This window comes from Dendrobates tinctorius, unplaced genomic scaffold, assembly GCF_039654945.1.
Source record: "Dendrobates tinctorius isolate UK_male_01 unplaced genomic scaffold, ASM3965494v1 ptg000047l, whole genome shotgun sequence".
NCBI classification, from domain to species: domain Eukaryota; kingdom Metazoa; phylum Chordata; class Amphibia; order Anura; family Dendrobatidae; genus Dendrobates; species Dendrobates tinctorius.
The window spans coordinates 3,748,809-3,764,602 of record NW_027361715.1 but is presented as its reverse complement, the minus strand read 5'-3'; the positions used below and the strand labels follow the sequence as shown (position 1 = coordinate 3,764,602).

The 15,794-nt window shown below is 47.9% G+C and overlaps 1 protein-coding gene across 5 annotated transcripts in view; it reads right to left on the bottom strand.

The window, feature by feature from the left end:
* The window catches only part of CYLD (CYLD lysine 63 deubiquitinase), a 77,349-nt gene extending 61,959 nt beyond the window's left edge, over positions 1–15,390 (bottom strand). For 2 of the 5 annotated variants that reach the window (XM_073576185.1, XM_073576186.1), the window contains exons 1-3: positions 15,110–15,390; positions 8,969–9,039; positions 3,217–3,835 (exon numbers count right to left, since the gene is read on the bottom strand). In XM_073576185.1, the coding sequence (XP_073432286.1) occupies positions 3,217–3,717 (501 nt within the window). In that variant the 5' untranslated portion in view covers positions 3,718–3,835; positions 8,969–9,039; positions 15,110–15,390. Of the gene's footprint in view, positions 1–3,216; positions 3,836–8,968; positions 9,040–15,084 lie in introns of all 5 variants that reach the window. The other 3 variants (XM_073576182.1, XM_073576184.1, XM_073576183.1) reach the window with 2 other exon arrangements.
* Positions 15,391–15,794: the final 404 nt, after the last annotated feature.

The window sequence follows — 15,794 nt, the reverse complement described above, 5'->3', positions numbered from 1 at the left end:
AGAAAGAAAATTATAGACAAACATGTTAAAGGTAAAAGTTATAAGACCATCTCCAAGCAGCTTGATGCTCCTGTGACTACAGTTGCACATATTATTCAGAAATTTAAGATCTATGGAACTGTAGCCAACCTACCTGGATGTGGCCACAGGAGGAAAATTGATGACAAATCAAAGAGACGGATAATACGAATGGTAACAGAAGAGCCCAGAAAAACTTCTAAACAGATTAAAGGTGAATTTCAAGCTCAAGGAACATCAGTGTCAGATCGCACCATCCGTCGTTGTATGACCCAAAGTGGACTGCATGGGACACGACTAAGGAGGACACCATTGTTGAAAAACAATCATTAAAAAAAAAAAAAGAGACTGGAATTTGAGAAACTACATGTTGACAAGCCACAAAGCTTCTGGGAGAATGTCCTATCAACTGATGAGACAAAAATGGAACTTTTAGGCAAGGCACATCAGCTCTATGTTCACAGACGGAAAAATGAAGCATATCAAGAAAAGATCACTGTACCTACTGTGAAACATGGAGGAGGCTCTGTTATGTTCTGGGGCTGCTTTGCTACATCTGGCACAGGGTGTCTAGAAACTGTGCAGGGTACAATGAAATCTCAAGACTATCAAGGGATTCTAGAGAGAAATGAGCTGCCCAGTGTAAGAAAGCTCTCAGTCACAGGTCATAGGTCTTGCAACAGGATAATGACCCAAAACACACAGCTAAAAACATCCAAGAATGGCTAAGAGGAAAACATTGGAATATTCTGAAGAGGCCTTCTATAAGCCCTGACCTAAATCCTATTGAGCATCTTTGGAAAGAGCAGAAACATGCCGTCTGGAAAAGGCAACCTTCAAACACTAGACCAATGGAGCAGTTTGCTCTTGAGTCGTGGGCCAACATACAGTGGGGCAAAAAAGTATTTAGTCAGTCAGCAATAGTGCAAGTTCCACCACTTAAAAAGATGAGAGGCGTCTGTAATTTACATCATAGGTAGACCTCAACTATGGGAGACAAACTGAGAAAAAAAAATCCAGAAAATCACATTGTCTGTTTTTTTTTTCATTTTATTTGCATATTATGGTGGAAAATAAGTATTTGGTCAGAAACAAAATTTAATTTCAATACTTTGTGATAAATCCTTTGTTGGCAATGACAGAGGTCAAACGTTTTCTGTAAGTCTTCACAAGGTTGCCACACACTGTTGTTGGTATGTTGGCCCATTCCTCCATGCAGATCTCCTCTAGAGCAGTGATGTTTTTGGCTTTTCGCTTGGCAACACGGACTTTCAACTCCCTCCAAAGGTTTTCTATAGGGTTGAGATCTGGAGACTGGCTAGGCCACTCCAGGACCTTGAAATGCTTCTTACGAAGCCACTCCTTCGTTGCCCTGGCGGTGTGCTTTGGATCATTGTCATGTTGAAAGACCCAGCCACGTTTCATCTTCAATGCCCTTGCTGATGGAAGGAGGTTTGCACTCAAAATCTCACGATACATGGCCCCATTCATTCTTTCATGTACCCGGATCAGTCGTCCTGGCCCCTTTCCACCACCATGCTTTACAGTAGGTATGGTGTTTGATGGATGCAACTCAGTATTCTTTTTCCTCCAAACACGACAAGTTGTGTTTCTACCAAACAGTTCCAGTTTGGTTTCATCAGACCATAGGACATTCTCCCAAAACTCCTCTGGATCATCCAAATGCTCTCTAGCAAACTTCAGACGGGCCCGGACATGTACAGGCTTAAGCAGTGGGACACGTCTGGCACTGCAGGATCTGAGTCCATGGTGGCGTAGTGTGTTACTTATGGTAGGCCTTGTTACATTGGTCCCAGCTCTCTGCAGTTCATTCACTAGGTCCCCCCGCGTGGTTCTGGGATTTTTGCTCACCGTTCTTGTGATCATTCTGACCCCACGGGGTGGGATTTTGCGTGGAGCACCAGATCGAGGGAGATTATCAGTGGTCTTGTATGTCTTCCATTTTCTAATTATTGCTCCCACAGTTGATTTCTTCACTCCAAGCTGGTTGGCTATTGCAGATTCAGTCTTCCCAGCCTGGTGCAGGGCTAAAATTTTGTTTCGGGTGTCCTTTGACAGCTCTTTGGTCTTCACCATAGTGGAATTTGGAGTCAGACTGTTTGAGGGTGTGCACAGGTGTCTTTTTATACTGATAACAAGTTTAAACAGGTGCCATTACTACAGGTAATGAGTGGAGGAAAGAGGAGACTCTTAAAGAAGAAGTTACAGGTCTGTGAGAGCCAGAAATCTTGATTGCTTGTTTCTGACCAAATACTTATTTTCCACCATAATATGCAAATAAAATGAAAAAAAAACAGACTGTGATTTTCTGGATTTTTTTTTCTCAGTTTGTCTCCCATAGTTGAGGTCTACCTATGATGTAAATTACAGACGCCTCTCATCTTTTTAAGTGGTGGAACTTGCACTATTGCTGACTGACTAAATACTTTTTTGCCCCACTGTACCTGTCGAGAGGTGCAGAAGTCTCACTGACAATTACAGGAATCGTTTGATTGCAGTGATTGCCTCAAAAGATTGTGCAACAAATTATTGAGTTAAGGGAACCATCATTTCTGTCCAGGCCTATTTCATGAGTTTTATTTTTTTTAAATCCTGTGGAAGCATGGCTGAAAAGCAATGTCTGACTTCCATTTGTTCATTTTCATACATTTTTTATTATTACTTTTGTCAGATTCAAGTTATTTCGATCACCATTGTGGGGTTTTCTGTCATTAATCGAGGGGTATCAACAATTTTGACCACGTGTGTGTGTGAGTGTATTATATATAATTTATTATGCAAATTTGGTATTTCTATAACAGTATTGACAGGAAGAATGATATTGTCAATTCATTTTACTGCATAATGAATACCAAAAAAATCAAAACCCCAAAAAACAATGGTGGAATTGCAGGGGTTTTTTTTCATAATTTCAAAACACTTGCAATTTTTTTTTTTTTTTTCAGTTTTTCACTATATTATAAAGTAAAATTCCAACTCATCCTGCAAAAAAAAAAAAAAATCAAACTCCATGTACGGACACCTTAACCGTTTCCGTATATAGGGACGTGCCCCACCGACTGCAGAATTCATATTGCTCCATTGTCAACTTATCTCATAGATAATCCCTATAATGGTGCTGGTGATTTTCTTTAAGCATATATTGCTTTTTTATTGTAGATGAAACCCAAGACTTACCAATAATTCCACACCAAAGAAAATCCCAGTGACAGATCTTTCTGGCAGCAATGGTCCCCTATACCGCACCACGCCAGGGTAGTGGCCATCTCCTGGCCTCAGGAAGACCCTGACGGCGGAGCCGGTCTCGATCTGCAAGGCTCTGGACAGTCTGGCTTTATTTCTGAACAGACTGTAGCGCTCCTCGCAGTTTGTAATGGCCAGAAGCAGCTCGGTCAGCTTCTCTGTAATCTCAATAACGTCTTTGTCATCCACGAAGACGAGGGTGTGGGTCTGATCCAAGATCTTCAAGGCGATCTGCACCTTCTTGCTCTTGGATGGGATGCTCCTGCTGTGCGCACACCGCTCCTGGACAAACTGCCCGATGCTCCCCCGAGGAACCTTGATCTGTTTTTGGGTCTGTTTGTCCAGTAAACTGCACTCCTGGATGAGGAGGTAAAAAATCCGTTCTTCCCAATAGGAGGAGCTGCTTTTGTCTTGACCCCAGAGATTGGAACTCATTGTGATGAGGCAGCAGTCAATGAAGGCGTTAAGAGGTCTCTTGGCTTAGATGATCCTATATGTCCAATACTGTGATGCTGCCGAATCCATGATGCAAGAAGATGAATGATTGGCCAGTCTAAGGAGCAAAAAAGGAGAAAGTGCACCATGAATGGAAAAGGCTTAATCACCTACACATCATCCTACCAGTCTGTCTGCACCAGATATGGACACATAGGAATACAGAAAATTCAGCTTTTAGTGGAAAAATTAAAAAATATTACATACATGGGGGTGTAGCACTAGCAATTAATAATTAGTCATATGAGACATCCAGTGGCATGTAAAAGTTTGGGCACCCCGGTCAAAATTACTGTTATTGTGAACAGTGTAGCAAATTGAAGATGAAATGATCTCTAAAAGGCCTAAAGTTAAAGATGACACAATTCCTTTGTATTTCAGACAAAAATATGTAATTTTTTTTTTCATCTTTTACATTTTAAAAATTACAAAAAGGAAAATGGGTCAATGCAAAAGTTTGGCCCCCCTGCATGGTTAGTACCTAGAACTAGCCCGCTTTTTGTAGCCAGCCAAGAGTCTTTCGATTCTTGCTTGAGGGATTTTCATCCATCTTCCTTGGAAAATTCATCCAGGTCTGTGAGATTCTTGGGTCGTCTTGCTTCCTCTGCTATTTTGAGGTCTAGCCACACATTTTCAATGGTGTTCAGATCAGGGGACTGTGAGGGCCATTGTAAAACCTTGAACTTGCGCCTTTTCAGGTCGTCTATTGAGGATTTTGAAGTGTGTTTAGGATCATTATCCATTTGTAGAAGTCATCCACTTCCTCTTTTCGCCTTCACCTTTGTTACAGATGGTGTTACGTTTGTATCAAGAATGTGCTGAAATTTCATTGAATTCATTCCTCTCTCTCTACCAATGAAATGTTCTCTGTGCCATTAGCTGCAACACAACCGAAACCATAATTGATCTACCCAACGTTTGACGAGATGTTCTTTTCCTGAAATTCTGTGCTCTTTTTTCTCCACACATACGTTTGATCATTGTGCCCAAAGAGATCTGTTTTAACCGCATCGGTCCACAGGACTAGTTTTCAAAATGCATCAGGCTTGTTTAGATGTTCTTTTCCATACTTCTGATGCTGAATTTTACGGTGAGGACGCAGGAGATGTTTCCTTCTGATGACTCTTCCATGATGGCCATATTTGTGCAGGTGTGTGAACACTAGAACAATGTACCACAACTCTAGAGTCTGCTAAATCTTCCTGAAAGTCTTTTGCAGTTAAGTGGGGGTTTTGATTAGCCTCTCTGACAATCCTACGAGCAGCTTTCACTCTGAAATTTTGCTTGGTCTTCCAGACCTTATCTTGACCTCCACTGTTCCTGTTAACTGTCATTTCTTAATAACATTTCAAACTGAGGAAAGGGCAACTTGAAATCACTTTGCTATCTTCTTATAGCCTTCTGCTTTGTGGGCCTCCACCATTTTCATTTTCAGAGTGCTAGGCAGCTGCTTAGTAGAACCCATGGCTGCTGTTTTTTGGCAAAAGGTTAGAGGAGGCTGGGTTTTTATAAAGCTGGAAAATTTGCATCACCTGACCTTTCCTGATGATGATAGTGAACAAGACATAACCGTAACTGCTAATTAAGGTCTGAAACCTTGGTTAAAGTAATGTAAGCACACAAATCTCCAAGGGTGCCACAACTTTTGCATTGGCCCATTTTCCTTTTTGTAATCTTTAAAATTAAAAAAACACTACATATACATATATATATATATATATATATATATACATACATATATATTTTTGCCTGAAATAGAAAGGAAATGTGACATCTTTAGCCTTTTAGAGATCATGTCACCTTCAACTTGCCTAACTGTTCACAATAACAGTAATTTTGACCAGGGGTTCACAAACTTCTACATGTCAGGGGTCTGGGAAAGCTGGGAGATCAAACATCAAGTCTGCTGTGCAGCAATACAGCAATTGGGGAGGGGGGATAGCACTTAATTATTAAGGGGCCCAAAATTCCATGTCGACAGAGCAGGCGTGCTTGTGACCACCGCTCCATCACTTCTATAGAAGAGGCAGTGCACGTGTGACCACCGCTCCATCACTTCTATAGAAGAGGCAGTGCACATGTGTGACCACCGGCTCCATCACTTCTATAGAAGAGGCAGTGCAGATGTGTGACCACCGCTCCATCACTTCTATAGAAGAGGCAGTGCACATGTGTGACCACCGCTCCATCACTTCTATAGAAGAGGCAGTGCACATGTGTGACCACCGCTCCATCACTTCTATAGAAGAGGCAGTGCAGATGTGTGACCACCGCTCCATCACTTCTATAGAAGAGGCAGTGCAGATGTGTGACCACCGCTCCTTCACTTCTATAGAAGAGGCAGTGCACATGTGTGACCACCGCTCCATCAATTCTATAGAAGAGGCAGTGCACATGTGTGACCACCGCTCCTTCACTTCTATAGAAGAGGCAGTGCACATGTGTGACCACCGCTCCATCACTTCTATAGAAGAGGCAGTGCAGATGTGTGACCACCGCTCCTTCACTTCTATAGAAGAGGCAGTGCAGATGTGTGACCACCGCTCCATCACTTCTATAGAAGAGGCAGTGCAGATGTGTGACCACCGCTCCTTCACTTCTATAGAAGAGGCAGTGCAGATGTGTGACCACCGCTCCATCACTTCTATAGAAGAGGCAGTGCAGATGTGTGACCACCGCTCCTTAACTTCTATAGAAGAGGCAGTGCAGATGTGTGACCACCGCTCCTTCACCTCTATAGAAGAGGCAGTGCACATGTGTGACCACCGCTCCATCACTTCTATAGAAGAGGCAGTGCAGATGTGTGACCACCGCTCCATCACTTCTATAGAAGAGGCAGTGCACATGTGTGACCACCGCTCCATCACTTCTATAGAAGAGGCAGTGCACATGTGTGACCACCGCTCCATCACTTCTATAGAAGAGGCAGTGCAGATGTGTGACCACCGCTCCATCACTTCTATAGAAGAGGCAGTGCAGATGTGTGACCACCGCTCCATCACTTCTATAGAAGAGGCAGTGCAGATGTGTGACCACCGCTCCTTCACTTCTATAGAAGAGGCAGTGCAGATGTGTGACCATCGCTCCTTCACTTCTATAGAAGAGGCAGTGCACATGTGTGACCACCGCTCCATCACTTCTATAGAAGAGGCAGTGCAGATGTGTGACCACCGCTCCATCACTTCTATAGAAGAGGCAGTGCACGTGTGACCACCGCTCCATCACTTCTATAGAAGAGGCAGTGCAGATGTGTGACCACCGCTCCATCACTTCTATAGAAGAGGCAGTGCACGTGTGACCACCGCTCCATCACTTCTATAGAAGAGGCAGTGCACGTGTGACCACCGCTCCTTCACTTCTATAGAAGAGGCAGTGCAGATGTGTGACCACCGCTCCATCACTTCTATAGAAGAGGCAGTGCACGTGTGACCACCGCTCCTTCACTTCTATAGAAGAGGCAGTGCAGATGTGTGACCACCGCTCCATCACTTCTATAGAAGAGGCAGTGCATGTGTGACCACCGCTCCTTCACTTCTATAGAAGAGGCAGTGCAGATGTGTGACCACTGCTCCATCACTTCTATAGAAGAGGCAGTGCACGTGTGACCACCGCTCCTTCACTTCTATAGAAGAGGCAGTGCACATGTGTGACCACCGCTCCATCACTTCTATAGAAGAGGCAGTGCAGATGTGTGACCACCGCTCCTTCACTTCTATAGAAGAGGCAGTGCAGATGTGTGACCACTGCTCCATCACTTCTATAGAAGAGGCAGTGCACGTGTGACCACCGCTCCTTCACTTCTATAGAAGAGGCAGTGCAGATGTGTGACCACCGCTCCATCACTTCTATAGAAGAGGTAGTGCACGTGTGACCACCGCTCCATCACTTCTATAGAAGAGGCAGTGCAGATGTGTGACCACCGCTCCATCACTTCTATAGAAGAGGCAGTGCACGTGTGACCACCGCTCCTTCACTTCTATAGAAGAGGCAGTGCAGATGTGTGACCACCGCTCCATTACTTCTATAGAAGAGGCAGTGCACATGTGTGACCACCGCTCCATCACTTCTATAGAAGAGGCAGTGCACATGTGTGACCACCGCTCCATCACTTCTATAGAAGAGGCAGTGCAGATGTGTGACCACCGCTCCATCACTTCTAAAGAAGAGGCAGTGCAGATGTGTGACCACCGCTCCTTCACTTCTATAGAAGAGGCAGTGCAGATGTGTGACCACCGCTCCTTCACTTCTATAGAAGAGGCAGTGCAGATGTGTGACCACCGCTCCATTACTTCTATAGAAGAGGCAGTGCACATGTGTGACCACCGCTCCATCACTTCTATAGAAGAGGCAGTGCAGATGTGTGACCACCGCTCCTTCACTTCTATAGAAGAGGCAGTGCAGATGTGTGACCACCGCTCCATCACTTCTATAGAAGAGGCAGTGCACGTGTGACCACCGCTCCATCACTTCTATAGAAGAGGCAGTGCAGATGTGTGACCACCGCTCCATCACTTCTATAGAAGAGGCAGTGCACGTGTGACCACCGCTCCATCACTTCTATAGAAGAGGCAGTGCACGTGTGACCACCGCTCCTTCACTTCTATAGAAGAGGCAGTGCAGATGTGTGACCACCGCTCCATCACTTCTATAGAAGAGGCAGTGCACGTGTGACCAACGCTCCTTCACTTCTATAGAAGAGGCAGTGCAGATGTGTGACCACCGCTCCATCACTTCTATAGAAGAGGCAGTGCACGTGTGACCACCGCTCCTTCACTTCTATAGAAGAGGCAGTGCAGATGTGTGACCACTGCTCCATCACTTCTATAGAAGAGGCAGTGCACGTGTGACCACCGCTCCTTCACTTCTATAGAAGAGGCAGTGCACATGTGTGACCACCGCTCCATCACTTCTATAGAAGAGGCAGTGCAGATGTGTGACCACCGCTCCTTCACTTCTATAGAAGAGGCAGTGCAGATGTGTGACCACTGCTCCATCACTTCTACAGAAGAGGCAGTGCAGATGTGTGACCACCGCTCCTTCACTTCTATAGAAGAGGCAGTGCAGATGTGTGACCACCGCTCCTTCACTTCTATAGAAGAGGCAGTGCAGATGTGTGACCACCGCTCCATCACTTCTATAGAAGAGGCAGTGCAGATGGATCTGATGGCAGCGTACAGGACACTTCTCATACCATTGTATCTGCCGAGTGCACGCGATGCTGCAGCTGATCTCCTCTGGCTCAATCATTGATCATTTTCACAGCTATGAAAGAAAAAAAAATAAATCACTATTATTATTGTTATTATTATTATTGATGGAGACGTCAGGTAGAAACCTCTAATAATGAAACTTGATAATTTAACAGAAAAAGAAAACTGGAAATAAATGCAAAAAATAAGAGAATCAAGACAACAAAAGAAACAAAATTCTGGAAAATATTTTGTTTTGCTCTTATTGGTAAAAAAATAAATAAAGTAAAACTATTTCCAAAAGAGAGAGCACAAGTTTTGGTAAAACAAGAGGAAAGTAAAATTCCTTTAATCCGGCATTACTGGCCACTAATGGGAGCGGGACTATCATATACACCATAGAAGGACACAGCAGGGCAAGATTAGCAGGATTTCTGGATCATTGGATGCCAGATTACAGGAGAGGCCATGTAAAGATAGAATTTATTGTAATCTACATCGAGCACTGGATCTCGGCCACCATTGTCTTATCCCGGACATCTAGGATCAGAAATGAATCTGGGCAGGATTAATCAGAGATGGTGGTAATACAGGTCTCCGCGCTCCGGTGGATGTCTGCCGGAGCAGGACATCAAAAAAGAAGGCGTCACAGCGCCAGTCCAATTATTGTGCAGCTCCAATACTTCTTGTATGGGACTCCCACCATATTGTCCTTCTAAATGTGAGCCAGTGTCCCCCCCCCCCTTCATGCCCCAGATTAAAGTAGTGGTGCACTTCATAAAAGCAACAGTGCTCCCCCGTAATGGCAACCGAGCCCCCAATAACAGCAATGGTGCCCACATAACACTGAAGGTTCCCCCATTAACAGAAACTGTGACCCCCATAACAGCAAGTGTGCCCCAAAACACTCAAGGCCCCCACATAATATCAATGCCCCCATACCATCAAAGGTTTCCCCCACTAACTGCAATGGTGCCACCATAAGTCTGAAGAACTCCCCCATATAACAGCAATGATGCCCCCATAACGGCAAGTATGCTCCCAAAACACTGAAAGCCCCCCCATAACAGCAATAATGCAGACATAACACTGTAGATTTCCCCCACTAACAGCAATTGTGCCCCCATAACAGTAAGTGTGCACACAAAACACTGGTCACCCACATAAAAGCAAGAGCCCCCCCCCGTAACACTGACGGTCACCCCCATAACAAGTACCTCTGTCACCATCAGTAATGACATGTAATAGAGCAGGAAACCCCGTCATGACTTCCTCCATGCTTCTGCACTAGTTGCCGTGTATAAAGCATTACAGGGGATTTCCAGGTCTGTCAGTGAAGCCAGAGGCCTCGACGCGCTGGGATCTTTCTCCACAGAACATTTCATGTATTGTGTGAAATTATGCAGTTGGTTTTCATTAAAAACTTTTCCTCCTGCAGCTGCTATGTAATAGGTATGTATTCAGGGGAAGAGAAAATCAGCGCACCCCCCCCTACAAAACCTCCATCTCCGGCTCCCCGTGCACCCTCCGACAAAGCCTCCAGCAACCCCCCCGACAAAACGTCCAGCTCCCCCTTCCCCCAAAAAATCCTCCAGCTCCCCGTGCACCCCCCGATAAAACCTCCAGCTCCCCAAGCACCCCCCCAAACAAAACCTCCGGCTCCCAGTGCACCTTCCGACAAAACCTCCAGCTCCCCCCCAACAAAACCTCCGGCTCCCCGTGCACCCCCCCCCCAACAAAACCTCCAGCTCCCCGAGCAACCCCCAACAAAACCTCCAGCTCCCCGTGCACCCCCCGACAAAACCTCCAGCTCCCCGAGCACCCCTCCCCCCGACAAAACCTCCAGCTCCCCGAGCACCCCTCCCCCCGACAAAACCTCCAGCTCCCCGAGCACCCCTCCCCCGACAAAACCTCCAGCTCCCCGAGCACCCCTCCCCCCAACAAAACCTCCAGCTCCCCGTGCACCTCCCCGACAAAACCTCCAGCTCCCCGAGCAACCCCCAACAAAATCTCCAGCTCCCCGTGCACCTCCCCCCGACAAAACCTCCAGCTCCCCAAGCACCCCCCCAACAAAACCTCCAGCTTCCCGAGCACCCCCCAACAAAATTGCCGGCTCCCCGTGCACCCCCCACCCCGACAAAACCTCTGGCTACCCGTGCACCCTCCAACAAAACCTCCGGCTCCCCAAGCACCACCCAACAAAACCTCTGGCTCCCCGTTCACGCCCCCGACAGAACCTTCGCCTCCCCATGCACCCCCCCCCCACGACAGAACCTCCGACTCCCTGTGCACCTCCTGACAAAACCTCCGGCTCCCCGTGCACCCTCCCGACAAAACCTCCGGCTCCCCGTGCACCCTCCCGACAAAACCTCCGGCTCCCCGTACACCCTCCCGGCAGAACCTTGGGCTCCCCATGCACCCTCCCGGCAAAACCTCCGGCTCCCCGTGCACCCTTCCGGCAAAACCACCAGCTCCCCGTGCACCCTTCCGGCAAAACCTCCGGCTCCCCGTGCACCTTCCCGGCAAAACCTCGGGCTCCCCGTGCACCTTCCTGGCAAAACCTTCGGCCCCGCGTGCACCCTCCCGGCAAAACCTCCGGCTCCCCATGCACCCCTGACTAAACCTCCAGCTCCCCGCGCACCCACCAACAAACTCCAGCTACCATTAGACCCGCTTTGCAAAGTAAGATTTTAATCAATATCTCACTGAGCACAAGAACAGTATCCAAAATTTTGACAAGACCGAGTTTCCTAGAACATTTTTAACCCATAACATGAAAGGTTAATAATAATATAACTTTCATTACTAAAACATCACTTTTTGGCCTTATTCACACATCAGTATTTGTATGGCATAACCACAAGAGTCGCCAGCACACAGAACAGGTGTCAGTGTTTCAATCACAGTTTTTCTCTGTAAGCTCCTCTGCTGACTTTGGTATACGAACACCGATGCAAAAATACTGTGTGTGAATAAGGCCTTAATCTAATTAGTTGATGCAAAATGAGTACATCCCACATCAAAAACTACTAGTACTAGTATTTTGTATGAGCTCCATGATTTTTAGGGACAGCACTAAGTCTTCTTGGCCTGGAATGAACAGTTGGCGACATATTGCAACATCTTTTTCCATTCTTCAAGCATGACCACTTATAGAGCCTGGCGGCTGGACGGAGAGTGATGACAATGTGTCTCTTCAAGACTGTCTCATAGGTGTATGATTGTGGTCAGGTCAGGAGGCACACGGCCACTGACTCACTTTCAACCTGTTTTTCTTCAGAAATGAAACAGATGTGGGTTTTTGATCATTGTTCGTCACTGAGTGATGGCGATGTCTTCTCTTTCTATACAGAGTAGTACATCTGATGATACCATCAATGACACCAGCAGCCCAAGTAAGGATACTGCCACCACCATGGTTCACTTCAGGTACCATACATTTAGAAAAATGGACTTAGAAAAATGCATGGTACCTACAGTGAGACATGGTGGTGGCAGTGTCCGTATGTGGCACTGTATGGTATAATGAATTCACAGATGCACTGCTTTAAATTGAAAGAGAAGATGCCGCCATCACTCCATGCTCTTGGTAGACTTTTCCAACATGGAATGATCCAAAACACACATCTAATGCCATTGTTGAAATTCTGAAGAACAGGATGAAAGTGATTCACTGGCCGTGTGTCTCCTGATCTGACCTCAATCGTACATCTATGGGGAACTCTGAAGAGACACGTTGTGATCACTCTCCAGCCAGCCGCCAGGCTCTATAAGTGGTCATGCTTGAAGAATGGAAAAAGATGTTGCAGCAAACTGTTCATTCCATGCCAAGATGACTCGGGGCTGTCCTTAAAAATCAAGGAGGACAAATAAAATACTAGATGTAGTAGTTTTTTTTACTTGGGGTGTACTAATATTTGCATCAAACAATTTGAGTAAACCTGAAAATTTTGTAATGAAAGTTACGGTAGAATATTAACCTTAGTGTCATGTTATGGATGAAAAAATGTTCTAGGGAAGTCAGACTTGCCAAAATGTGGGAAATTGTTCTTAGATACAGTGAGACGGTAATTAAAATATTACTTTTCAAAGGGGTGTACTTATTTATGCTGAGCACTGTATCTACTATATAATCGTCTAATTCTGTCTGTCTCTCTGTTTGTAACGGAAATCCTGCGTCGCTGATTGAAATAATTAAAAAAAGGTTATTCTCACCTTCCGAAGGCTCAATCTCCTCCGAGGCGCGCCCGGCATTTTCCGGTCCCAGTAATGCTTAGCGCGAAGGACCGGAGATGACGTCACGCTCGCGAGAGCGCGACGTCATTAACGGTATTTGGCGCAAAGCATTACTGGGACCGGAAGGTGCCGGGCGCATGGTGAGAGGCGGGAAAGAGTCCCGGGGCCGTCGGAAGGTGAGTATATCACTTTTTTATTTTTATTCTATTTTTTACAGGATTATGGTACCCAGGGCCTGGAGGAGAGTCTCCTCTCCTCCAGACCCTGGGTACCATCCGCACATGAAGCTCTCATTTTATGCATGGTGGGCATAGCCACATCCGTAAAATGAGCATTTCAATGCAATCCTATGGGTGCGGAATCGCCACGATTCCGCACAAAGAATGAGCATGCTGTGTAAAATACCGCAATGCCATTCCGCAGAGGTAAAATCTGCAGCATTAGCACAGCATTGCGGAATCCAATAGGATTGCATGGGATGCGGTTTTTTTGCGTTTTCATGGCGATTCCGCAGCGGAAAATCGCCGCGAAAACGCAAAAAAGGCTCGTGTGCACACAGCCTTACTCACTGCACGACATAGTTCACAAATAAATTACATACATATTCTAGAATACCCGATGCGTTAGAATCGGGCCACCATCTAGTGTATATATAAATATATAAGGTGTCACCAGGGTCACGTGACAGTACAGGATCTATGACACACAATTCAGTGGTGACAGCCCTGTCCCCCATATCCCGTACTCACCCCTGTCTCGCAGATCCCACACTCCCCCGTTCCTCTGGGTCCCACACTCCCCCCTTTCACCTATTTCCCGGGTCCCGTACTCCCCCCTCACCTATTCCCCAGGTCAAGCACACCCCTCCGTATTCAGTCCCCCTGGTCTCCCCCCCCCCCCCCCCGTCTCCTGTCCCCCCGGGTCCGTCCCGGACTCCCTCCCCCCCGTAACCTGTCCCCCCTGGTCCGTCCCGGACTCCCCCCTCCGTCTCCCGTCCCTTCGGGTCTGCCCCGGCTTCTACCCCCCGTCCCCTGTCCCCCCGGGTCAGTCCCGGACACCCCCCCCCCATCTCCCGTCCCTTCGGGTCTGCCCCGGCTTCTACCCCTCCCCGTCCCCTGTCCCCCCCGGGTCTGTCCCGGACTCCCCCCGGGTCTTGCACTCACCCGTCTCCTGTCCACCCGGCTCCTGCACTTACCCGTCTCCTGTCCCCCCAGTCTTGCACTCACCCGTCTCCTATCCCCCCCGGGTCCCGCACTCATCCGTCTCCTGTCCCCCGATTCTCGCTTTCACCTGTCTCTTGTTCCCTGGGTCTCGCACTCATCCATCTCCTGTCCCCCGGTTCTCGCACTCACCCGTCTCCTGTCCACCTGGGTCCTGCACTTACCCGTCTCCTGTCCCCCCAGTCTTGCACTCATCCGTCTCCTGTCCCCCGGGTTCCGCACTCACCCGTCTCCTGTCCCCCCGGGTTCCGCACTCACCTGTCTCTTGTTCCCTGGGTCTCGCACTCATCCATCTCCTGTCCCCCGGTTCTCGCACTCACCCGTCTCCTGTCCCCCGAGTTCCGCACTCACCCGTCTCCTGTCCCCCCGGGTTCCGCACTCACCTGTCTCCTGTCCCCCCGGGTTCCGCACTCACCCGTCTCCTGTCCCCCCGGGTTCCGCACTCACCCGTCTCCTGTCCCCCGCTTTCACCTGTCTCTTGTTCCCTGGGTCTCGCACTCATCCATCTCCTGTCCCCCGGGTCTCACACTCTCCCAAGTCTCCTGTCCCCCGGTTCTCGCACTCACCCGTCTCCTGTCCCCCCGGGTTCTCGCACTCACCCGTCTCCTGTCCCCCGGGTTCCGCACTCACCCGTCTCCTGTCCCCCCGGGTTCCGCACTCACCCGTCTCCTGTCCCCCGGGTCTCACCTCTGTCCCGGCAGCTCTGCTCCTCAGTAACGGCTGGGGGAGGACATCAGGCTGCAGCTTCTTCTTGCATTACATGAGGCGGAACACAGGGGCGGGCGGAGGAGAAAGCCTCCCGGACACATGGAGGAGGGAGCCGTGATCTCCGGGCTCCGGTGTTTACACTGCGGGCGGCCGCTGACGATCGCTGTCACCCGATCGCACAACCCAGCTCATAGGAAGCTGAAGGACCTTCGGTGACGTCATGACCATATGACTGGTCACATGACCAGATAGGAGGTGTAACAGGGGGGTGTATACTATTTGTTTACTTGCGCATTATAGGGGTCACTCTGCTGAGGTGACAGTGGCTGAGGCATGTCTGTGTGTCAGAGGCCGGGTGTAATGAGTGTTTCTGGATTACACTGTCTAAACAGGAAAACTGGGATGCTCACAGCAGCCAATCACAACTCAGCTTTCATTTTCTAAAAGCACTTTAAAAATGAGAGCTGTTCTGTGATTGTTTACCATAGGCAACAGATTTTCAGAATTTCACTGAAACAGCATCACTTAGTTTTCCATTCTGCCTCTGTCTGCCCCTCTTTTTAAACCCACATTGTGCCTCCGTTCACCCTTCGGCAGCCCCTCCTTTCTACCCACAGTCTTCCTCAGTCTGCCCTCCTGTTAAGTGCTGGGTTCCTGCAACTGC